Source organism: Lygodium microphyllum, chromosome 15, assembly GCF_053477565.2.
Source record: "Lygodium microphyllum isolate KBCC chromosome 15, Lygodium_microphyllum_v1.1.10, whole genome shotgun sequence".
NCBI lineage: Eukaryota > Viridiplantae > Streptophyta > Polypodiopsida > Schizaeales > Lygodiaceae > Lygodium > Lygodium microphyllum.
Genome location: NC_141149.1, coordinates 129298252 through 129324911, shown reverse-complemented (window position 1 = coordinate 129324911; position 26660 = coordinate 129298252). Strand labels below are relative to the sequence as shown.

The 26660-nt window shown below is 41.5% G+C and overlaps 1 protein-coding gene across 2 annotated transcripts in view; it reads right to left on the bottom strand.

The window, feature by feature from the left end:
- Nucleotides 1–24552, bottom strand: part of LOC148025054 (uncharacterized) — a 58725-nt gene extending 34173 nt beyond the window's left edge. Inside the window, exons 1-7 of one of the 2 annotated variants that reach the window (XM_087694749.1) lie at nucleotides 20519–24552; nucleotides 8494–8683; nucleotides 8253–8403; nucleotides 7484–7619; nucleotides 6437–6511; nucleotides 6254–6353; nucleotides 3813–4083 (exon numbers count right to left, since the gene is read on the bottom strand). In XM_087694749.1, coding sequence (XP_087550875.1) covers nucleotides 3813–4083; nucleotides 6254–6353; nucleotides 6437–6511; nucleotides 7484–7619; nucleotides 8253–8403; nucleotides 8494–8683; nucleotides 20519–24518 — 4923 coding nt within the window. In that variant the 5' untranslated portion in view covers nucleotides 24519–24552. The remainder of the gene's footprint in view (nucleotides 1–3812; nucleotides 4084–6253; nucleotides 6354–6436; nucleotides 6512–7483; nucleotides 7620–8252; nucleotides 8404–8493; nucleotides 8684–20518) is intronic. The other variant, XM_087694750.1, reaches the window with a different exon arrangement.
- Between the last annotated feature and the right edge of the window lie 2108 nt (nucleotides 24553–26660).

The following is a 26660-nucleotide window of genomic DNA, read 5'->3' as shown; positions in this document are numbered from 1 at the left end:
TTGGATGTCTCATTTACTTATGCAACACAGGGCCAAACATTCAATTTGCAATTTCAACCCTGAGTAAATATATGCATCGGCCACACATGTCACATTGGCAAGCTGTCAAGCGTGTTTTTTGTTACTTGCAGGGTACTTGGACTCTTGGCTTGCTTTATGCCAAGGGGAGACCATTGCACCAACATGCTTACAATGATTCTAATTGGGCTGGTGATTACGATTCTCGTCACTCCACTAGTGGTAATTGTTTCTTTCTTGGCTCATCTTGTATCTCTTGGCTTAGCAAGAAACAAGCCACTGTTGCCACATCGTCATGTGAAGCTGAATACAAGGCAACTTTCACTACCACAGTTGAATGTATATGGCTTAGACGCTTGTTGGCTGATTTGGATGTATCTGTCACGGAGCTTACTCCTTTGTTCACTGACAATCAGAGTGCCATTGAAGTGGCATGAAACCAGTGTTTCATATACGCATGCAACACATCAAGATCCACTATCACTTTGTCAAAGAGAGGCTACATGCAGGTGATATCAGCCTTGTCTACTGTCCTACCACCAGTAATGTGGCAAACATCTTCACCAAAGCTCTTCCTTGCGACAAATTTGAAGCATTCCACAATGCTTTAAATTTGATCTCCTTTGATGGATGACCCTTGCATATTGATCACTCTTCACTCCAAGGGGGGTTGTTGGGTTTGGCACACCCCCACCCTCACAGAGGAGTGTCGGTGATCCTCAGTAGGACACTTGGGCACTTTTTACTCTCCTTATGAGAGGTTTTTTCCCCTAGATTTATTTCCTTTTATTTTATGTGCCCATGTTACACAATTTGGACACTTACCGTGTTTTACACCTTTCGGATGTGAACATACTCTTGCAACCCTGAGGTTTAAGGGTTGTACTTTGTACTTGCAACTTACACTCTTCAAATTATTGCATTACGTGTCGTGCTATCACACTCACACTCTCTTCACTATCAACTGTACTCTTAGCACTGAGCTTTGATTTGTCCTCCTCCTCACATCCTTCTACTACTACTTCATCTTTGAGTATTCCTACTCCATCCCCATCCCCTCAAGTCCTTTTAGGGTTTCCGAGCCATCGAAAGGGGAGCCTTTCTCTTCGGATGAGGGAAATTTACTTTCACTTGGTAAGAGGGAGTCCCTATTCCAAACAGGTGCATTGCAAGTCCCAAAGGCTACTCAGTCTCCTTTCACAGCAAGATGAGCCTATCACCATTCTACAATGGTATTGGCAGCTTATGCACAACTCTCAAGAGAACTCAAGTGTTTCCCACTTTCCTATTATCTCTACAGGCCCACATAGATCAACCAAATTGCAAGCCTAGCAAGATAGTTCACTCTGCGTGAAGAACTATGCCCTTATGTCATAGATTCTTCAGTATCATGAGCCTACTATAGTTGATGAGGCTCTTGCATATGATATTTGGTGCCGTGCTATGCAAGAGGAGATCAATTCTATTGAGCATAACCACACTTGGGAGTTGGTTTCACATCCAAAGAAGCAAAAGGTGATTGGTGTGAAGTGAGTAGACCAAGTACCTTGCAAATGGATCGTTGGACAAGCATACGGCTAGGCTTGTTGCCAAGGGATCTTTCCAAAGGGTCCGGCTAGATTACTCAAAGACCTTCATCCCTACGTCTTTGATGTCTATGATTCAAGCTATCTTGACTCTTACAACTCATTACCACTGGCCAACCTTCCATATGGATGTAAAGTCTATCTTTCTGAATGGCATCCTAGAGAAGGAGATTTATATCTCAGAGCTTCCTAGTTTCCTTGTGTAGGGAAGGAGAATCGTGTTTACAAGTTGCAGAAGGTCCTCTATGGCCTAAAGCAAGCTCCTTGAGCTTGGTACCACAGGATTGATCAATTCTTCTTACAAAGTGGCTTCCATCAATCAAATTATGGCCCCAACCTTTATTACAAGATTGAGGGTGACAAGCATGCTTGTCATCTTGTATATGGATGACTTGATTATCATAGAGAGTGACTCGCATGAGATTGACCAGACTCGAAAAATCTCGGGACAAGAGTTCGACATGACAAATCTAGAAAAATCTTGAGACAAGAATTCGACATGACAGATCTAGGGATCCTACACTTTCCTTGGCTTGGAGATGTATCATATGATGCAAGGCATCTTCATCTCCCAACACATGTACATCTCTTGGTTACTTTTAGAATTTGGTATGGCCGAGCATCGGCCTATTTCTTACTCCATGGACCTAGAGTCCAAGTTTTTGATGACTGGAGATCCCCTTCCAAATGCTACCCATTACATAAGCCTTATTGATTCATTGATCTAGCTTATTCACACTTCGCCGAATATTTCCTTTGTGGTAGCATTGTTGTCTTCTTTTATGAAGACTCCTACATAGGCTCACTACAAAGCCACTTTGCATGTTCTGTGTTATTTACAGGGGAATCAATCCTACGGGATCACGTACAGAGAGGGGGCCACTCTTTCTAGATGGAGTGACTCAGATTGGGTAAAGTGATGTGGATTGGAGACAATGCACTACATGTTATGCTTTCTCCCTTGGAACAGGAGCTATCTCATAAAGTAGTAAGAAGCAACCTACTATGGCACTTTCTTCCACAAAGGCTAAGTATCATGCCCTTTGTTCCATAGCTATGAAGGCAATTTGGCTCTACGAATATTGGCAGAGATTGGCTTTCCAAAGACAAGACCGACTTGGCTGCGCGTGGCTAACCAAAGTGCCTTAGTTCTAGCAAAGAGCCTCATGTTTCATGTTCACATGAAGCACATAGAGGTTCACTATCATTATGTATAGGAATGGATGGTGGATTCCAAGTTAGAAGTGGTCTACCATTCTACGGAGAACAATACGGTGGATCTTTTTACGAAGCCTTTGCCCAAGGTTTCTATGCTTCATCACATGAGATTGTTGGGTCTTTAGACTCTCCCAAGATCTACTGCAAGGTGTTAGCCTACCTTAATTGTCAATCTGTCATGTCCTACTTGTGAGGCCTAGTAAGAGTCTAACAGGGATATTTGGAACTCTCACTATGCTTTCTCCTCCAATCCGTATACATTTTCAGTGTTTGTGCTGTCCTGCTACCTGCTGATCACTCCCCGGACTGCTGCAATTTTTATTGGCCTGCCAAGTCATCATTTCACTGCATTAGATGCAATCAGCCAGTTTTCCCTGATCAGTAGTCGTTCAGATTTTCAGTTTTACTGCTATTTATAGCAGTCAGGCTGGCTGGGTAGATCATTCTTCTCTTTGCTTCTTGCTTTCTCTTCTCCTCTCCTTTTCTGTCCGTGTTCGTGATTCTCTTCCATTGCGCACTCTCACAGAATCTTTGGTGACCTAAAAAGATGTGAGATGTGAGTAGAAAATGAGAAAGGTGGCAAGTTATTGTGTCAACACTGAATACTTCAACTTCAAAATGATAGAAGAGGACTAACATGAAGTAGTCACCCTGAAAAAGATGTATATTACGACACTCAGCACCTGCAAATTAGCGCTCCAAAAAAAACATCACAAACCAACTAACAATAGCATCAACTACATTGAAAAACCAGCAAATTTTGAGACTTCACGCCGCATGTATTTCTTTCATCTATCAACTTAACCAATTGTCAAATTACCAGACCCAAAAAAAAGAAACGGATTAATGAGTTCCATTCAAAAATGTGTTCAGGGTAAACAACCTAGAGACAACAGATTACAGTACTTTTGTGGTCTAACATAGTTCCAAGTTTTGTGGATTCAAACCAAATGTAGAGAAGATCATTTACTGAGGTCACAAAGGTATTACCTTGTGGGAAAACAAGCAGTTTGACCCTGAACAAGTTCCCTTTAAAAACTTTGTGCACACAGCCACCTTCTCTGGATCATGAATGTATGGGCATTTCCCTGCACCTTTGTTACATTTTCCAAACCGAGTATAAAAAAGGCAGAACTGCTGACTTTTGGCACGACGAAGACGGGCACTATGCAGGCTCCACCTGACCTTTTCATTAGCTAAAGCACGTGTTGCAGCTTTAGGGTCCCTTACAAGTTGATGGCCATGTCCAATACGCACATACCTTTACAGATATGATATTAAAGTCAATGACCAGAAGGAAAATGAATAAAATACACAGGTCCTCCTTACAGACACATTAAAAATGCAACATGGATGAACAATATGAGGTTTCTGATGCCCATAATATGCAGATTGACAGCTATGTTTACAACCACATATGCAAGGGGTGATAGTGGAATCCAACTACATCTTTTCCAAGTCAGAAATATACGTATGATAGAAAGGGCTGGTAGACAAAGTGCACAGCAGCAGTCTTCACACAATGCTTGTCAGTTTGCAGCTGAAGCTGCAGCAGGCAGTCCTGCACTTTTTTCTTATTTTGGGGAGCTAAACAAGAGGCATGGAAACACTTCAGCAGAAGGAATCGAGCAGGCTTCAGGTCTGTTCAAAGGAGTTCTTCACAAAAATCAAAACACAGTGCAAATATCAGAGTAGATTTTTAGGCCTTATCACTACAGATCACTTCACTTTGGGAGTCCATCCTCTATCCTGTCCCTTCTAATCATAGTTTCCATTGTCACAAATGCTTAATGGGAACGTGTAATGCATGTGGTGTACATAGAATTTAGTTCTATCAAAGAGATGATCTTGACGAGCAGAGTAAGGGAGTACCTATCAAGGTCTTTAAAGATATAGCAAGTACTAGGATCAAACAACAGTATTCCAATAAGTTATTGTGATGAACATTTGCAGGCAGCCAAAATTTGCCTAGGCACCCATGGAGGTGCAAGTGTGTGTCTCATATTGCCCAATGGTTAGATCTACAAGTGCGTTGACCGGGGTGCTTGATGGAGCTCATGTGGCAGATAATGTGCATAACTCGCACAATCTGAAGTGAATGCATGTAAACTGGACAGTTAGGAATGGCTGATAATAGAGTAATATCCATGTTGACTATAGAGATAGGCAATGGGTGCTTAAGTCATCCACACATCAGATCCTCCAAACGACTAGCATTGTAGAAAAAGCATGTAAATCAGAAACAGTTAACCATATATGCAGCCTGCTCTCTACTCCTCCACGACCACTAAGATCAAATGATGGCAGGCAGACTCATGCAAAATCTACCTATGCAGTTGTGAAAATACAGGTACCAGAGACAACTGCAGCTTATGAACAAGACTACTGCTAGTTGCTTGTCAATCATCACGTCATTACATGGTCTGAAGATCCTATATAGAACACTCATTTCAATTCTCTTCCATTTACATTCTTTGAGCAAACATGCATACAAGCAGAGGTGAAAAACCTTAGTTCTGGTACCAAATGTTGGAAAATCAGAGGCAAGGAGACAGAATAAGTACTAACTGTCCAATGAATTTAGGGCAGTGACTTTGCATAGTTGGTATAAGAGAATATAAATGGAGCTGAAGAAGGAATTTGAAGCGATCATCTTCATAGGATGGTGCTGAAGAGGGTGTTTAATTTCCATTCTGTATAGTCTGTGCTATCGACTGTAAGCACAAGGCCAATAAAGGCTATATGCAGTGAGTGACACCTAACAAAATAATGATATGATGATGCATTCATCCTAATCAACCAGTGACATAGACAAACCTTAGTTTCCCTTACGTGTTTTAGGTGTAGAAAGTCCTATCATTCTTGTCAGTTGTAATCATTCATATATAGTACAATTGTGCATACCACAAGTCATATACTCCCTTGTGAGAGGAAGTCAGGATCGAAGCTCAGCAGAGAAATCAGTGGACAATATGAGAGTGAAGCACGGCACCCAATGCAATAGACTGAAAGAGTGTGTAGTGAAAGTACAAGGTACAACCCTTAAACCTTAGGGTTGTAGGGGGTGTTCACACCTGAATATGATAAGTGCCCGTAAGTGTGTGACATAAGCACATACGAAATAGGACCATAAGTCTGGGGGAAAAAACCTCTCCTACCGAGAGTAAAAAGTGCCCCAGTGTCCTACTGATCACCGACACTCCTATGTGAGCATAGGCGTAAGTGAGGCATAAGTCAAATACCCAACATCCCTGATCCCTAACTCTCAAGTACTGAGTTGGGCACTCAAGCTGTGTGTACCTCTTCAAATAGGAGGAAACATGCAGTACACTATTCATAACTCTTAAGACCCCAAATAAAACACAAAAGAAGTTTGGTTGGTGCACCTCAGAAGTTGAAAAAGACAAAATGGAACAATAAATAATGCTTACTCTGTTCCCCCTATAGATAACCTTCTTGGTGTAGACAATAAAGCAGAACCAATCGTTTGACCAGATGATGACGCATCAGCATTATCACCACCCCACTGATCTGCAATACAACACGATGGAATCGAACAACCAAACAAGACCAGCACAATATTGATGATACCATTTGTTAAAAAATATAAATACCAGGCAACCGTTGTAATGTTCGTCGTGAAGCATCCATCTTGTAACGAACCAAGCCAACCGTGATGATTCGCTCTCCTGTACAAACACATCCTTGAAAGCTCTACTAGATGAAGATAAATGCAAAAAATAAGAGATAGCAGAGTGAATCAAAATCTTTAAGCAAAAATTCCAGTTTTAAAATCAAGAAACAAGTCCGCCAGCTGTTTGATAAGCTCTATGAATATAAAAATAGAAAAAATTAAACCATCTAAGTCTCAAACAGAATCATTTCACACAAATGAAGTGATGATAAATGTAAAAATTTAAAATCAAGCTGAAACTTCACTTAGCCAAAGCCAAAATGTAGAAAAGAATAGATCACACTCAAGGATGTTTGGCAGACATCAAAATCTCAACAAACATTGCAATTAGATATGAAAGCAAGTAATATTATGCAATGGACTGTTCATCAGGTACACATACCACAATATAACCCTTCTGATATGACAACCTCATAACATTCCAATGTAAAGACTACCAATTTTTATCACTCTTAGCCATGTTCAGCAGATGGCATATGCAGTATTCACATAAAACAGCCCCATAACACCTGCATGTAGAAACAAAAATTTTCCCCACTGAATCAGGCTATGCCAGGGCTGGAGTTCAGCAATGTATATGCAGTCCTCATTTGCCTAGCGATTCTTTCTGACATGATAAAAGCTTTCTCTTCTAAGCTTTCATATGTAATTACAGCTCACCTTTAGTAATCCTTCATAAGAAGGAAATACACATCAGAGATCTACACGGTTGAATAAACATTCTACAAGGTAGTTTGGTTAATTCATTAAAGTTGGAAAGTATAAAAGACACAGAATAAAACCATCAAATCAGGCTACCCAAGTTCCATGTATTACACACAAAGCACAAAGGGATCAAGCATCAGAAGAAATTAGAACATACAAGTTTTAATAACTTTTTTTCAAATGAAAATTGGAACACGGGACTGTTCAAAAAGCTAACGTGCCATATCTTTATTTGGTCAAACAAAATTCCTGAAAGCCTTACGTGAATGAAGTTTACTGCGACGAGAAGCTTGACGAGCCACTCGTTTAACGGCCTTGGCCTTTGCCACAGCAGTTGCAGCCTCTACCACTTCTTCTCGACGCCGTTTTTCAACAGCTGCAACTGCCTTAGTAGCTTCCTGCAATCACACAATGTGGAATAGGCATGCGAATGCAAAACTCAAGCACAAATAAAATGAGTCTTATACTCATATGCAACATTTCAGTCTCAACCAACACATATATTAAATACTCCTTAATATTTAGGATATTGATACATACTAGTCTAACTGAAAATGTGGTCAAGAATGTATCTTACTATATGGAATAATTGATGAGTATTAGTCTAACTGAAAATGTGATGAAGAATACATCAATTGCATGGAAAACAAACACCAGAGGATTGGAGAGAATGGCATTCATTATAAAGAAAACAACTCTGAAAAGTCTTTACACATTTGGATAGGCATAATTCTCTAAAGCTTAAAATGCACAACCCACCGGGGGCAAAACAAACATTACAAAAGGGCATGCTCAAAATGTTGCAATCTGCTTGGAAATACAAAAGAAAGAAGCAGTGATTGTCACAATACATGGTAATTGAACACAGAAAACAAAGGCGATGCCAATATGTCACTATGCAAAGTTGATTGAATGTCTGGGATAGAAAACCACGTTATAAGCAGATGTTCCTTTTCAATTTCTTCTTGAATGTATCCTTTCTTTAGGCCAACTTGTAATATCTCACAATGCTTTGAGAAATCACCTCTTACCTCACTAGCTTGCTTTGAACGTTTCTCAATTGACTTTGTCCATTTTAGATTAGCACCACTTATACTTAGCACGCCTGATCTATGAAGAGAAAAGCCACCAGAAGAACGGGTATAGACAGGCTGAAGCTTACGCAAACGTTGAAGCTTTCTGCTGCATCACAAAAATCACTCATTTGAGTGAAAGGAGTGTTCCATAATTAGTAAAACTTTGGAGGCTAGACAATAGTCAGTTTGCTCGTACCTAATCAAAAACAGCAATGATCCTTTCTTTCCTTTCCGAAGAGCTTTGAGTTGGTCTCCAGTAATATTAACTCCAAGACCTTGACGCTTCCATGGCAAGAGCAAAGGTAAGACACTTCTTGCTTGTGACATTGGCCCGCCCTTTAAAGTCCATACTCGGGAAGACAATGCATGGCGCTGCCTTTTGTGAGCTGATCAAACAGAAAAAAAAGAGACTGCTTAAAACAAGGCAGAGAAAACCATGTGAAGTGGCTATGACACAGTCAATAAATTCGCTCAAAAAGAACATTACAACACAAAACTCTAACTTACAACACATTACATCAAAAACCGAACATAATCTGATTTTGAGACAAACACCAAAGCATAAACTCAGACCTGGTCCTGATATGTGAACAATGTATCCTATGATATAAAAGATGAGTCTTAAAATACCTAAATGTATTTACCTTACATTCCCTGATGCAATCCAATCATGGAAACATTCATAACAATCTGTTTCAAAAACAGAATGACCTCTGGAAAAGCCCATTTTTCACACTACCCTACGCCCACAACAATACAATAGATGATAAATATCAAGTTTTCCTATCACAGTCTAACTTGTGATCATCAGATTTCACGATATGCAACCTCTCCCACAAGCCCAGAACAGCTGCGTTTTGGCTGTTTCATCCTCTGCCCACAGCTGACTGTCATCATCTTCGTCATCCAGAATCCAGTTCTGGACTGGATGGCTGGCCTCATGTCCTGGGATCTATGGTACACTCCTTCAGCATCCCTCACCCACCCCGTTAAGAGACAATGACTGTTGGACAGCCCTCCACTCCTTAAGCATGGATTATATCACACCTGGTATACTCAGTTTGTTCCTTTAAGTTATTCTTTCATCTCGTACATTACCCTTTGCACCATTCTCTACACATTCTTTTGTTAGTTGTGTTCATTCATACACTCTGTGCATTCTGTTAGCCGTAGGTTTCTCATTCATGATGCTATGAGTTCCTGATGTTTGGGGCTCATTTCCTCACATGCTTTCAAAGTATAGGTGCTACAAACAACCAAGTTGTCTATAATACTTGCACTTTTCAAGAAGATATAAACTAACATTTAATATCTCAGATTATCCCATCATGGTGGACAAAGTCACACTCTTCTTGATCACCGATAGGCTCCCTGCAAGAAGCAATAAATCATTCCATAAGGCTCATTGTCCATCCACGTGTTCCTCAATCTTCTTTGGCCCAACTTCCTCATTAACACATCAGAGATGATGTTGAAGGAAGGCACATATAAGTAGTGGCAATCAGATATCAAGACTAGCCATCTCTCGGCTCGGGTTGCAGGTTCATATATACCTCTCGGTTGAGCCACTAAATTTAGGAATTTGATTAACTCATATTTAGCTTTTTTAAAACCATCCCTAATGAATATGATTAAATGGCTTATTTTTGGCAATAGACCAAATGCACCCCCAATCCTCTATAAATAGAACCCTACATAAGTGCATTCCCATCCCTCATTCATTATTCCAGCCAGCTATCATCAGTCCTCTCCATGCCCACTACTATCTACACCCCTTACTCAATGGATACCCCAGTTCGTGGTGCTCCTAGAATGCTGCCTCAGATGTCCATGCAGTCTCACAGCCTGGCAACTTAATTCAGGGAGCTTCCTTCACATCAAAGACTCATCACCCGACTTTCTTTCATCAGTTCCCAGCTTCTTTGTTTAGTTCAGCTGGTGTGCAACCTATGGGCACAATTGTTCATGATAATCTTGACCCATAACAATATGTTAACATGAATAGAGGTGGCTCAAGAAGAAAAAGATCAAGTAACAAAGAAGATCCAAAGTATTGCCTAATGTTCAAGGGGAAGGTCGCACCTCCACTTCCCTAGTGATCAACAGCTCAATTGTGTAGTGGATCTCAGATGTGCTGACTTTACATCCAAGGTACTCTATGCTGACAGTATTTTTGCCATTGGAATCACTAATCAATGTACTAGTCTTTGTGAGTTGATATGCAAATGTGTATGATTTGCACCTAGGCTCTAAAACTATACATTTGCAAGGCTATTGGTATGTATGGAGTACATGGAATATATGGAGTATACATTTGGATGCGATGTACATTTGCAAGGCATGTATGGGACACATGGATGATATGTGGTGTACATTTGCACATCATGTAAGAGAAGTACATTTGCCTGCGCTACATGTGGTTTGCAATTGATATATGCTTTACATGAGTATCATGTGGTGCATCATTGCTATGAGGCATTGTTCATCCTCAATCTATGCATTACTTTGCCTTGGTGGTCAAAATTGTGTGGGGTTTTGGCATGTGGATACACACCATACAGTTCTAACAATGGTTATGATTCATGTGTATGAATTGTAAACGGTTTAAGTGGTTAGAATTTCAAACATGTAGACGACATGAGCATGGTTAAGCGATAGGTGCCCATGCTATTTGACTATGATGCTAGCATGTCACTAGAATGATAAATGGACTTAATGATTTTATGAAAATGAACTCTATTTCTCATACCCTAGCTCTCAACATAGTGACCATTGCACCAGTAGTGAAAGATTTGACACTAGGGCATACAATGGACAAGTGTGCAAGCTATGTGGGACAAGGCAAAAGGAACAAGCTACAACGTGAAACTTTCCTTAAATTGAAAGCTTGCACCTTAGAGTTGAGTTACGTTGAATGTTTCGCCCAGTGGGCAGCTAACTTAAGATTAATGATAAAATCGTTAATAAGCCCTTAATTAAAATTGTGATCTGATTAAGGAGCAGTTGCTTATTCATTTGAAATTTTGATATTGGCTATTTTGGGGCTCTCTTTCTCTCATTTTAGAGTAGCCCAAGATTGGAGAGCTATAGCAACAAAAGGACATGCATGCTTGTTGATTTTTACCACAATGAGTAGCAACAGGAGAGTGTTCCAAAGTGTTGGACAGCCGGGAATCGATCTCTTTCTTCTCCTTTCTCTCTCCTAGGCTGTGTAAGCTATGTTTTATAGCATATCAAAATTAGAGTTTTCTATTTACAATAGATCAATGGCTAAGGTTTGTAAAAATCGGTCGTTTTGGGTGTGGACTTGCTTGTTAAAGACATTCCAACCAAAATGCCCAATGTTCCCCTTGTTTTGGGTCGCCAAATCTTTGAGGATTCGAGGCAGACATCAAGGAAAATATATTATGCCAGAGATCAGGGTTTATGGGTAGTAGATTTACGGGTCTAAATTGCTTCAATTGGACAGTGAATTGAAGGTGCACTAGTTAGGGCAAAGCTCTAAGATTGTTAGATAATCTAGGCTGAGGCCTCATTCAATGGATCGGATCGGCCTAGGACTAAGGTTCGTCCAAATTCCTCACTGATTACAATGTGGCAACAATGAGAGACCATGAATGCATTTCTCAATGTCATGTTGGTTAACATTGGAGTGATTGCAGCTCTATATGCTTGAAGACACACTAGGTTGACTGTGTAATTGAGATAGATTCACATTGGACAAGGTTTCTTTGCTAGTTTGAATAGTGTATGTGCCGTAAGTTTATATTCACTGCCCTATAGATCACATCTACAAACAAGTTACACAATATGTATAAGTAGTAGTAGCAACGGATGCTTTTGATAAATTGCAGTGCAATCAAGGGCTATTGCAAGGATTTCAAGGGGGAGATCTATCACATGGACGTGAATTTTTTTTGTTTTGCTTAGCATTTAACTTAGTTGTTAATCATATGTGCAAATGTGAGATGCACGTGTTGTGCAAGTCAATTAAGTCATGATGACAGGCCAAAAAATCCCAAGATATCAATGGGTAACAAAGGAAAAAGTTGTAATATGTTATATCAGTCAAGTACTAGGTGGTGCCCAATGACAAATTTTGGCCTAAAATATTGTCATTAATGTCACAAGTGACATGAGGAGTTAGGCATTAATTAATTGATTAATGCCCAATGCAAGATCTAATAAATGCTCAAGATTGCTTGGATGACAAATTGGCCTAGCCAATTTATTGTCAATTGGCACTATTCTTTGTAGCAATAATTAATATTAAATTAATTTTTAGAATCAATATTTTGAAGACTCGTTCCAACATTCTACAAGTTGAAGGAAACAGGAGAGAGGCCAAGCTGCTACAGCCCCCTATACACAAGGCAAGTGACAACTAATCAAGGATTCCTACAAAATGGCAACACCAAGGTTAATCATCCCAGAGGCCAACGACTACATTTTGGGCTCCAATGTGGCTTCGAGTGCAATCAATCAATCATTCGTAGCAAGGCAGTATTAAATTTCAGCAAATTTTGATAATGAAATGCTAAAATTTCTCTCTCCAACTTCTTCTCTATTCTCTCAACCAATTCGCAACTTCCCTTAAGAGATCTCAGCCAAATTCAGTCCCAAGGAGGTGCAATTGAAGAATTTCTATTGCTAAACCCTAATTTAAATTTGCACCAATTTTGTCATCCAAGGATTAAATCAAAGGCCAATCCCCAATCAAACCAAGGGGCGACTTGGTTTGAAGGCTTGTCGTTCCCTTTTGGCAACAAGAGGCATTGGATAGTGAAGGAGATTGGAGTTAAATATCAGTATACTTCATCCATTCTAATAGAAGCTAAAGAAATAACGCAAGGGGCACTGATTTTGGGGCCAACTGGGTGTCCAATGTCCAATATTCATTTGGTAACATTCGTATTTCAATCTATGTGAATTTTATGATTGCTGTAATAAGTGCTTAATCAAGTCATTTACCACCCTATCCAAGAAGGAAGGCTGGTTTCAGCAAAGGTCAATGATGACAATCTTCAATGAAGTGACCGCTATTGCCGTAGCAAGTGTACCGAATGGTCTGTACTTCCACCTTTGAAAGTAGCACCAATATGTCAACCATGTATCAAATATGTAAAGGGAGAGGGGGGGAGAAAAAAACAGTAGTATCTCCCAAATGAAGCAACAAAATGAAGAAGAATATAGAATCTAAGAGTGTTGTTACTTCCCACAATCTTTATTCACCTTTACTAATGAAAATGACTTTTAGCAATGAAAGCCTTAGTAAAACTCGATCCACTTGTATCAATTACCTTGAATCCCTCTTTGTGCTCCAAAACAAGCGGAGCTACCCGCACAAGAGTTTCTTGAACATTGGAGGTAAGCAAGCTAGTATAGAAGACATCATACTTGAAATATGGCAACTAAGTAATAAGAACTATCGCCATGTCCTCTTATAGAAATCATCCTAGCAAGTAATGTCATGAGGACATGTATTTTTTAAAGCTCACTTAACATGTGGATTAATTTTTAACCAAATGGTTAAGTAAATGTTACACATGTGAGGTGTAGCTAGGGTTAGAGTAAATTTACGAGCCCAAGACCCGAGGAAATCATAGGATGTCAAAGGCAAAAGTTGCTATAAGTTATGCCGCACAAGTACTTGGTGGTATCTAGTGCCAGTTGTTGGCCTAGGTCATCCATTTGGCCATAAGTATCAGTTGGTGATACTAGAGAAGCGACATTTAATGGTACCTAACACCAATCTAATGGTCAAAGATGGTGCAAGGACACTCGGGAATGGAAATTGCCTAGCCAATTTAATTATTGGCCCATCTAATTATTTTTTAGGACACCCAAATAATTATTAGATTCATTTTCTGTACCTAAAGACTAAAAATTAATATTTAATTATGAATAATGCTGGAAAAACCATTTGGGAAGACTGCCACTTGTCAATAAGGCCCATGTAAGATTGAAAAACGTCTTTAGAGGCTAGAGAGAGGCATTTTAGTGTATTCAGCTTACGAGAGAGGGGGATGAGATGCTGCTGGTCTGATTTGCAGCCATTGGAAGACCTTCTAAGGCAGCCAAGGGTAGGAGAAGTGCCTAGAGTAGGAGAAGACCAATCAGCAACAGTAAATGACTGATTTTCTTCAGTTCTTTGCATCTACAAGCTGTTGAGATAGGGCAGCAACAGTAAATGACCGATTTTCTTCAAATCTTTGCATTTACAAGCTGTTGAGACACAAGGCAACAACAATAAATGACTGATTTTCTTCAATTCTTCGCGAAGTCTGAATTTTCTCTCTCCTCAACATTCTCTCTCATCTCCCAGCCTTTCTATAGCTTTGCTCCGAAGATTACAACATTGAGATCACCAAAGGCTGAGAAATTTCAGATTTCTCTGTTGTAAACCCTAATCTGCAGCAAAAATGAGGGTTTAGCAACAGCCTCGAGAAGTGTGCCAAAAACTGGAAGCTCCAAGACTTGGATTCAACAGGGCTGAAGTTGTTTTTAGCCTATTCTAGTGGAGGGACCAGCAAATCATTGAATTTGGGGCATTTTCCATCTCCATCAAAGCAGGTGAAGGCCAATTGATTGCCCAAATCAAGGGGCAAATGAAATCGAAGACTTACTGGTCATTTTGGACAACAAGGGGAGTTGGAATACCAAAAGGGATTGGAAGAATCCCATTGTACATCAACTTCTTCTTCAATTAAGTTAAATAAATACTCAAAGGGGAACTAGTTTTGGGGTCAATAGGATATCCAATGTCCAAGATTATATGGTAGAGTATGCATTTCAGTTTTGTGAATTTGTTAATTGCTGTAAATAATGCTTAATCAAGTTATTTACCACCCTATCCGAGGAGGAAGGCTAGTTTCAAGTAATGCAAGCTTGCCCCACCTGTCATCTATCTTGTTGATATGGTCCTATATAGAAAGTGAATCATCAATAGAAAGCATTCGGAGTCTCTTAGATCTTGGACAAATTTAGTCCCAAGAGAGTGCAATAATTTTTGTTATGCTAAACCCTAATTCACAGCAAAAACTAGGGTTTACCAGCCATTTGGGAAGAGCTTTCAGAATTCAGGGCCTAGTTCTTGAAATTTAGTAGTTGAAATTTGGGATTTCACAAAATTTCAAGGGGCCAATCAGCCAACATTAAGTTTTATACAAAATTTGTCTTCCAAGGAGCAAACTGAAGGCCAATCCCCAAGCAAACCAAGGGGCAAATTGGTTTAAAGGTTTGTTGATTGCTATGGACAACATGATGTATTGAGATTGAAGGAGATTAAGATGGATTTGTGTACTTCAACTTTTAGCAATTCAAGTTACAAAAATACCACAAGTGGAACTAGTTTTGGGGTCAATCCAAGATTAAGTCGTAACATTTTCAATTCAGTTAGTGAATTTTATGCTTGTTGTGACTAGTGTATAATCAAGTCATTACCACCCTATCCAAGAAAGAAGGCCGATTTCATACATAGTGAGCAAAGGTCTTCTAATAGTAAAGAGAAGAGAGCTTCGTCCACACCTCCACTGCGAGGCTATGCACATGCACAATGACAGAATCCTGCAAACTCATAAAGAGAAAAGATTGCACTCTAGAATTGAGTCAATCCCAAAGGGCTACTTGATCCATTACAAAACCAATGCAGGGATCTTCTATTGAATCGGAGATTGGGGCAATAACAAACTCCCATGAGTTAAAGGTATCAAGGATACACTCCACTTTGCAAGGCCAAAGGGAGTAGTTCTCACCATTGAGTCAATCTTCTTTGGGGAGAAAAGGAAACATGAGCACTTGAACAGAAGAAGCCATGATGGCTAGGCCTATAGCACAGCCCTATGAAAAAGAAAGAAAGATATATATGAACATCTACCAAGGCCAAATTTGGCCCATACAGTATAACCACATATAATGATGATGGTTGCTAAGAATCAAAGTGCGACATACTAAGATGTGATCTGTAGACTGTGACGGCAAGATGTGATATGTGATGATGGTGATATACAGTGCTAATAAAATATGTGGAGGATTGGCACGGGCGGTAGCCCACGCAGGGGCGGGGGGTGTTTTTGATTCTCTCAACCTATTAGAGTGAGAACGAGGTTTTGAATGTTGACCTTCACATAACTCTCGCGGCAGCCTAACTAATATGGCCACATATTGGCAAATGATTGAATGGTCTACGTATCTAAATCATCAAACCTATCAAACCAATAGTCCATAACTATTCAAAAGAACCTACAAGCACATTAGGAAATTTGTGTTTCTTATTGAGATGCCCAAACAAAGGATAAATCAGCTACACCTTGCAAAAGGAAATTGTAGTTGCCTTGCATGCTTCACGAAAGCCCCGAACAAGGCAAAAAATCAACGTTCTTCACAATAGGTCTACTCCAAACAGCAAGCTAAGTGTGGTCTTCTCTTCATAAAACCTTTGAATCCTCACTTTAGTGATGATACCATGCGAAAGTGTGCAACAGAAGAGGAAACACGAACACGGAGAGAGAAGGGAAGAGAGACTACAATGAAAGAAGAGAATGGAAGGAGAAACATTTGATCGCATCCTGGCAGGAGATGCTTCATTTTGTAGTTTGGCGTCCTCCGGATATTCGTAAGAAGGAAAATTTGTTGCAAGGAGAAATACTAGCTTCCTCAAGGTTGTTGGATTGGCCACAAAAAGATTTGCAACGAGACAAGTTTAATCAGATGGCTAGGCTGGGATTGAAGATAGTCCTTGATGGTGTTATTCCTGGGCAGCCCTATCTTTATTCTTTCAGGCGTATTCGTCAGTACTTTAGGGTGCCTCGTGGATATAGTGACATTTGGTCATCCATACAGGACAATCTTTAAAGGTTCTTTCCTTTGCCTACATTACAGCCATTGTATCCATGGCGTGACTCGATGTTTGTGCTTCCTAATGATTTTGAGAAAAAGTCAGCCAATCAGATATATCATGAGATGGTTGAAGCTAAGAGATGGATCACGGGGAACGTTAATAAGTTATGGCATCTTCAGGATAGCAAAAAGAAGTAGCGGGAAAGATTTATCTAGCTTTGGAAGTCTAAGGTTCCGTATTAGGGTAAAGTGTTCATGTGGAGGCTGCTCATTGGGGGTCTTCCAACGGGAGATGTGCTCCCGTGCCCGAAAGATCTCTGCAGGTCGTTGTGTTTCCTGCACTACATGTGATGAGACATTGCTTCACCTCTTTGTCTCTTGCCCTGTTGCGCAACAAATCTGGAATTTCATTTCCCAAGTGTGGTCCTCGGCAACTCAGCACCGCATACCAGCCCATTCGTGGATTATGGGAAATATTTCCTCTATGCCTTCTTTGCATTCAGATTGTTCTTGCCTATTCCATTTCCTTAGATGGACAGCCTTGTGGCATATATGGCGTACTCGGAATGCCTTTATTTTTGATTCAGCATCAGGCATCCATGGGCATGTGGCCCATGTGCGTGGATTAGTGTTATGGCAAATCTCTTCTATGATGTCAGTTGACCTGGTTCTTCTCGATATTGCTGCTCCCTTGCTGGTGATTGTTCGCTCTACTCCAGCTGTTCTTTCTGTGTGATTTATTAGTACTATTCATGTAATAGGTTGTTCTGGTTGTTCTGATAGCCTACAGGCCTCATCTTAATATTTCCAGTGAGAGAGAGTTTATGTCTGTTAGTTCTATGCTGACCTGATGGTCTGATGTAAATATTTACTACTTAATTCAATTATCTTTACGAAAAAAAGAATGGAAGGAGAAATTCTGCACTAAGTTGAATGAAAGTTGAATACAAAAGAGGACTGATCAATCTCTACATGCAGCCCAAGTTGTTAGTGAGGGCACCAGATCAGGTTGATGAGGAGAGGCAGCACCCGAAGACAAGAAGAGTCCCTATACATCCAAATGTGCTAAAACTTACAAAGGATGAACCTATAAATGATGTGCCAAGTATGGAGGCTCGCTATAAATAGCCAAAATCAGCCAAATCTAGCCAACCTGCTCCTCAAGGCCCTAGATATGTTGGCTGACTATACAATATGAATAAAATAATCAAGAAAATGCTGTCATCATCATTCAAAATGGTTGTCCCATTCTGGCCAGTGTGAACGCAGTCCAGACTCACTGGAAAAAGGAATGCACCAAGCTGGAAAATAACCAGCTAGTGTGAACACTCCTAGATCCAACTGAAAACGAAATGCATGCTCTAGAAAATCAAAACACGTGATAGACTGAGTGTCAAAGCTCCTAATGTCCCTGTTTGACTCCAACTAAGTCTCAAAGGCAGGAGATGACTATGCATGACACATGATTACTAACATGAGGGAGCCTGCCTACCTATAAATGGGCCCTAAACATGAGCAAATCAACCAGCTCAACAGCATGCCCACATAAATGCCACTCGTCCAATCAAAAGCTAGTGCATGAAATTGGGCGGCCAGTCTACACACATCTGCCCACCTAAATATGCAGAGACTCACACATGAGATGTCTAATCTGCTAGTAAAAAGTAGAAGTAGTGGTAAGCCTTTTGAGGCTTTCCTCTTGTAAGGATGACTCTTTCTACTTATGCATCAGAGCCTGAGGATTCTAGATGACGGGATGTTTTGCTTCATCCTTTAATATGTATCCTTGAGTCTTTTCATAGTATGATGAGTCCATGATTCACATAACTTTTTCTATGACACGTGAATTGGACTATTCTACATATAGCCTCGTAACTTTTTTCTGGTTCATAATGTTTGAACTTTACATCTTTAACTTACATGGTTTTATACATGCGCAACTTATGTTATTAGTAAAGTTAATTTTAGATGTATATTTTAATGAGCATATGAAACAATACCATACAAGTTAGTGAACTGAATGAATCGTAACTGAATACGTAGCTGGGCAGCCAAATCCTCCCCACATAACACCTATCAACAAGATTGGAATTTGGGAGATTATCCAACTAGGGGTAATGTACCTCACCACGGAAAGCAAAACCTGATTAGTCATAAGGATGTGTCTAGCTGCATACAAATGGACTAGGTTCTACTGTGCTAATTAATGTATGTATTTGAAGCCAAGATCAGACAGAAATGCCTGCAGATGACAAACATTAGACCCCGAAGGCAAATAGCTGTTAAGCAGTTCCTCAGACCAAGGCCCTAACACCTTGTTATTTGTTACATGGGTTGTGAAGGAACTGAACAAACTGTTTGGCATTAAGTGAGCTACATCAGTCTCACAGTAAGCCAGTTTTTTGCCCCATGCTAGTGAGCTAGACCTACTCACACTTTTGAGGCAGTTTGAAACTCACTCTCAGGTGACTCAGCTAGACCTAGATTCAAACTCGAGTTTCCACAATGGTCTGAAATTAACTTTTCATCAACCTCAGACTGCTCGAGTAGTCAAGAATAAGCTACACCTCTAGTACTCCCTAAGCTGGTGGGAATGTGACAACAGTCCTGCCTACACCAGCCATGGACCCATCCATGCCACATCAACACTGTCAGCATTTCCCTTAGGCTACACCTACTAGGGATCCACATGTAGACATTTAAGCAAAACTAATGAAGAATGTGATTGCTTTAGAGCCCCAAAAGCAGAAGTGGATGGTAACAGGTGCATAGAGGGATGCTTTGAAAGAAAAATGAAAAGGGAAAGAAAAAGACATTGTTGACAAAATCAGTTTTTTTCACCACCATTTAACCCAGCAATCATCAGCTGGGATCTGAAGTAGCCATGCTTTCATTGCATGTCAGCCAGTATCATACCTGTGACAAGGTGGATGGCAGCATGCTCAGAAAGCGCTGTAAGAAGTATGCACGGAATTAAAACTTAGAATCATGGTTTCCCTTTGAGAAGTCACGCCAAGAGCAAGCCTCTCATACTCAAATTCCCTAAACTTATCCACCAAAGTCCAACCAAGTGCTGGTATATTGTGTTCGTTTCCAAATTCTCACCCAACTAAGTACTGTCATTTTAGAAGACTGAGAATGAGAACATGCATACACAATATTAGACTCCCTATGTGAACAGTGGTACTCCATTAAACTTAGAAGAGGGATAATCACTTCTGCAAAATAGTCTCTGCTGTCATTTAGAAAAGCAAAACAGTATGCATAAACAGGATAAAACTTATGAGAAGAAACTGAAATTGCCCGTTCCAAGCCATGAATAAAAGAATATTTAAAACAACATACAGATCATTATAGAACTCCTCATGGAATAATAGAAATACCCTTTCTTGAAGTTGTTGCTTCTGCTTGTCCTCTAGTGACTTCAAGTGTAGCTCCTTGTGAGCTCTTTAAAGGGCTACTACTTGTATCTGTCATCTCTGTAACATTTCTCACCAATTGATTCTCCTTCTTTTTGTAATAAAGATCTCGCATAGCAGCAACAGACTGTGAAACACCAGGTTGAAGGCTCTTCCCTGATCCAAGAGATGCAGGCGGTAAAGATGCAATAAGCTGGTTAGCTTTGCTTTTTACATAAATAGGCAAAGAAGCTTCAGTATTCTTTATAGCACCGCTGGTTAACGAGGTCCGGTGTTCTTTGGAGCCTTCAAGGCTGTCTACAGTGTAAGATCCTGCCTGGGTTGGCTCATCAGCTCCTGTAGTCCCTGGAACTGACAAATTTTCAGGAGGCAATGGCTTAGTTGACTTCACCACTGGTGGATGAATCACAGCACCTGAGGTATCCTGTGCTGTGGAACTGTCTAAAGCATGAGGAGCAGCTGGTGTATGTTCAAAACTTGACGTTTGTGCAGTATCCTCATTTGAGGACAACTTTTTGGTTGAGAAAACCTGTTTGAAAGCTGCCCTGGTACTTTTTATGGTATTCTGAAATGGGTAAATTCTGGTTAACCTCGGAACAGGAGACAAAACTTTCCCAGCTGCTTCCTTTCCAGGCACTAAGGAATTTATGCCACGTGCCGCAGGTGACATGGAAGCCCTCACTAGACTGTTTCCTTTCCTCACATAAGAAGCCAGCTCAGAGCCCTTCTGGTTTCCAAAAAATTGAGAGGCCTGACTTGTAGCAGGTACCCTGGACACAGGTTGCATGACTGGGGCACTTTGTGTATTACCACCAGGCCTACGCCATGTATGAGCACCTGCACGCACTCTTCCACGTGGCTGATGAGTTCCTGCCAGCGGCTGTTTAGAGGGCATGTGGTTAGCCTGGCGATCCTGAGCAATCAAGGGAAAAGGCTCTGTTTTCATCCCTCTTTCAACAACTTGTGCAACACGAGTTCCGCCCCCCGCAGTAATGGCTGGCAACACCTTATTTTCTGTTGCGCATGTCTTTGGCAAAGTGCCCTGATGTTCAGATGGTGTTGAAGTTGCTACTGTGCCAGCCTTATCAGTTCCTAGACTGGCTTCTTCGAAAGTCCCTTGATTTTCAAAACAGCCAATGTGTGGAGAGACTACCACTCCAGATGTCCTATCAGGAGGTGCCTCAGTTTCTACTGGTGAAACCCCCTGCTTAGACACTACTGCCTCAGATGTCCTATCAGGAGGTGCCTTGGCTTCTACCAATGAAGCCCGCTGCTCATTTGGCAATTCAGGTGCTGAAACTACCTTGGAATCAGCCTTCCCAGCTTCCACAACAGCTGTAACTGAGTTCTCTTGCCTGCTTTCTGCCACGGAAGCTGTCAGTGATTTACCAAACAGTCGCACTTCTTTCTCTGCAGCTGCCCCTTTTGACAAGTTCAATGGAACCGGTTCCACAAAACCAGCCCAGTCACGAAAGGCTGTATTGATTAGATGAATACTACCTTTATCACTCATTGAAGGTTGTGGTCCTTCTTGCTTTGAGTCCTCAACCGAGTACAAGTTTGGTAAAGAGGAAACTATAATGCTGCGTGAATTATCTGGAATGTCACTCATAAAGCCATGTTCACTTGCAACATGTAGTAGAGAGTGACATTCCATTTCAGTTGATGACGCTACATTTATCTCTTCAAAACAAGGTTGTGAACGACCTGACCTCAAAAACTCACCAGTATTTGGCACCATGGGTACCGTATGCTTCTCAGCATCATGATTAGGGCTACCAGCCCCAGAGATAATAGGTGACAATGCACTTCCCAAATGCTCGTTTTTCTCCAGGACACCCCCCTGAAGCAGAGGCATTTGACCAAGCCCACTGGATGTTGAAATTTCCAACTGTTGCATTTCCACACCAGCAGGATCACTTTCGGTATTACCACTGCTTGGTAAGAGAAAGGTGGCGGCATTGCTACTTGTCCTGCCCAGAGTGCTCGATAAAAAGCTAAGTTGCACAGGACTCTGTTCATGCAGTTGAAAAGGTGCCCTAGCAGTCTCTGAAAGATCAGGAGATTGTTGGTTAAAAACACTCGCATCTTGAGTGGCAGAAAGACCCCTTGATGTGAGAGATGTTTCTGTCCTGTTCTTTGAACCAATAGTCAAGTTTTGGGCCTGCACTTCTGAAGGTTGCAATTCCTTTGAACCACTTTTCAAATTTGTGGCAACCTCTGCTTGCATGTCAGCATGCTCAACCTCCTGCTGTTTGATTGAAATGCTTTGGAAATGTCTCACTGCTGCGGCATCCTTTGAACTGTGCAGTACTCCATCCTCAGGGCGTAAAGAACGGTCATCTTGCTGGACATCACAAGGACTGCTACCTTTTTTAGAATACCTCTCTTCAGAATGAAGCCCACGAGCTACAGCCCTGTCACTCTTTTTGGACTTGGATGCAGTTCCACAAACTTTTGCATCACTGCCATTCACTCTTGCAAACCTTGGCTTCATACTTTTGCGTGGTTTGGCTTCAACCACACTGAATGAACGATCGGTCAACTTTGACTGCTTCTGCTCCTTCTGATCTTTTTTGTCAGAATTGTTTTTGTCCTTACTAGGAGTACCACTTGGTTCTACCCCAAGTTTCTTGGACCACTTACTGGATAGGTTCAGATGATCATGCCTATTTAAGCTTTGATCCACATCCTCGCTCCTGTCGGCAAACAGTTGGGCAAGTTCCCGGCCAGGAATACTTGTAGGCCTGTTTGTGACACCTCTCTCTTTATAGTAAGATTCAACAAACACGGACTTTGTTCCATACTTTAGAGGAAATCCTGATCCTTTGGCAGAAGCTGATCTTTCATCAGTTGCAGCTACTCTTCTAGACAAGGATGGAGAGTTTGGAGGGAAAGCCCTCCATTCTGGTTGTATTGTTTTTGCCTGTGGCGTGACATGTTGTAAAGACTGCTGCTTTTTACTGGACTTTGTAGGAGGAGTGCTAGGTCTAGATCTTTTGCTGGTAGTGAACACTTGACCATCTTCTCGATCATCAATGTCATTGAACCTGCTTGCAGCTGTAAGAACTCTCCGCAGAAGTGGAGGACCTCCTGAAGCATCTGGGGTCCTGGGTAGTACTGCCAGGCCAGGATCATGGAATCTCTTATGCCTTGAGACCCTACCTCGCTCCATGTCTGTCTCCTCATCTCTATTCCGCTTGCGAAGCCCACGATCAGTGATTCGCTGTGGGTTTCTAAGAAACTGGTGGTCTGCTACTTCTCTTTCAGCAAAATAGCCCCGTGTAATGTCTGCTGTGGACGAATCGTTTTCGTAGAACCCACTCCTTTGCATGTCGCTAACGCGAGATCTTTCTTCGTCGAGGAACAATTTTGCAGATAGAACGGCAGATCTTCTACTAATGTCCAATTCGGACAGAAATGAGTCACTCCTTCGTGGTTCCTCTCTGCTGTCCCTAAACTCTCTGACAACGACAGCCTGTCGGAACCGAGCATCATCATCGAGGGCAATTCTGTGGTGATCGGGTGGCGAGTGGAGGGTGCTGCCATGCGAGTGGGGCCGCTGGCTCCAGGCCTCTGCATCCAAGCTTCTGGCAAGCTGATGGTGGGGGGGATGATGATGACTTGTGAGGGCACCCGAGCCGCCATTGACGCGCTGGCGGTAAGCAAGGATGGAAGCGTAGTCGATGCCGTGGTCGAGGGGGGTGGGAGCAGGGGTGCGATCGAGGGGGGCGGGGACCGGGGTGCGGTGGGGGAGGGTGGGGGGGTGGTAATGCTGGGAGGGCGGCTGAAGCAGGAGCTGCTGCTGCTGCGGGGTGTAATGAGGGGAGAGGAAACTTCTAGCCATACTGCCTGCTCCTACTGCCCCTGCTCCTGCTCCTCCTCGGGTCTGATTGCGGGGGCCTTCTCCCCTGCGCTGCTGATGATGATGATCGTCCAGATAGGCGGAGAGACGGGACTCCATTGTCGTTCTTTCCTATCTATCAACCAACCTGCGTTTCCCCGGCAAATGTAAGACTTGTAACGTATATATATATATATATATATATATATGTATATATATATATATATAAAGGGAAGCCTCTTCGCCCAGGCTAGAAGGCCAAAGGAGCCTTAACACCTCCATTGTCTCCCTTCATTGGATGATGGTTTTGAAAGCCCTAACAACTCCAAGAGGAGGCCTCATTGGATGATGGTCTTGGGATTTACTGCTGTACATTGTTTGGGCAGCAAGGTTTTATCAGGGACGGCTTATACATAATGCTCTTTGTTGACATTTGGGTGTCCTGTTGGATGTATTGATGCTTGGTCATCATGGTTTATGCTCGAATATGCTATTTGAGAGCTATTGAGCTTTGATTTTGATTTGATGCGGACACTTTGTTCTTGGTTGGGATTTATGCTACCTTGGTTGTGACAGGTTATTTTACCTCCAGTTTGGTTATGCCTATGGTCTACGGGTGCTCTCAACTACTCGGGATGATATGTTGATGTATTTGGATGATGTCACTTTGATGTTTATGCTCCCAAATGCTTCTTCAACAAAGAGTAGAGCTCAATTCTTGGTTCACTGTCATTTTCTTTGCAACTGGCATTTCACTTGACAAGGTTTATGCCCGGTGCTACCCGTTATGGGACTTATGTCTGATGTGGATGCTTTTGGGTTCGGCTATAATATGGTAGATGTTTGGGCTTGAATCAACTTGCATTTGAGAATTTTGTGGAGCAATTTGCATTTGGTTGGCTTATCACTTATGCAGCTTGGATGCTATTTGGCCCTTAAAGCCCCGATTATGGATCTTGAATTTACTTGGATGCAGATACATGTTTGAGCAGTGCTTGCTTTATTGTCTTGGTAGTTGGTTATTGAGATTTCATTGCTCATTGATGCTTGGTTCTTTGTGGGTTACTCCTTGATCACTAGACTTCTTAACAGTGCTTGCGTTTAGCAGTTATGGCTTTGTTGCTTTTGTGTTGCCTAGCTTCTATGCTAGTTGGGTTGCTTTTACCCATACAGGTCAGAGAGCAATTGCTCTTGATACTTACCCAGCTATGCACTTTGTTTATTTCCATGTACTTTACAAAGCCACTTATTTGGATGTTGTTGTACAAATACTTGGGTTTCTCCTGGAGCTTGACCATTGCAGGATCTTATGCCACTTACTGGTCTTGCATTGACTTGGATGCTACTATGTGGTTTGATGTACTGCAAAGTCATGTTTGCCATTATGGTTATGGACTAATTTCATGGCTAAATACCATATGCTCTTTTGACAGATGTCTTGGCCTTTACACTATTGTGGTTGGTTATGTCATGCACTTAGCTACAAGTCTTTTTCATGTGGGAGCTTATGCATCTCTAGTTGATGCTTTTGTGCTTCCCTCTCCAGTGAGGATGGAAGAGTACTTGCAGCAGCATGCTTCTACCATTTGTGCTTCTACTGATAGTTGTCTTTATGAGTAGGTTCCCATGCTCAGTAAGAGCTTGATTTCTGTCAGTCAGCTACATGATGCAGGTTCCTCTGTTTCTCTTCAGGATAGGTCATGGAAGATTTGTCGTGGTTGCTTGGTTTTGGCCAAAGGTTCTAGAGTTAGTTCTCATTACCCAGTGCATGTCTCTCATGTGGGAGATTCTATGGTTGCAGTTATCCGGATACCACATGCATTGCTATGGCATTATCGCCTATGCCATATGCACGACAGAGAGATGGAGATCTTGTCTCATTCAGACTCATTATTGCCTCCTATGTCACTTACGAATCTTGATGCTTACCCTGATTGTACTCTTGGTCTTTGCAGAGCCCCCTTGGCTTATGGCAATCATACGAGGAATGCTCCTCTAGATCTTGTCCATTGTGCAGTATATGGACCTATGACTTCCCAGTCACTTGGTGGAGCATCGTACTTTGTGACCTTTATTGATCATGCTACCCACTGTGTTTGGGCTTTTCCCTTGGTGCAAATTGAGGATGTTGCAGTTATGCTTGACAGGTTTATGGATTCTGCTGGTAGTAGGCCTAGGTGCTTGCAGATGGATTATGAGAGTCATGCCCCGCTTTCGAACCACTTGTCAACAGTATGGCATTGATTTCTTTTGCCCACAATA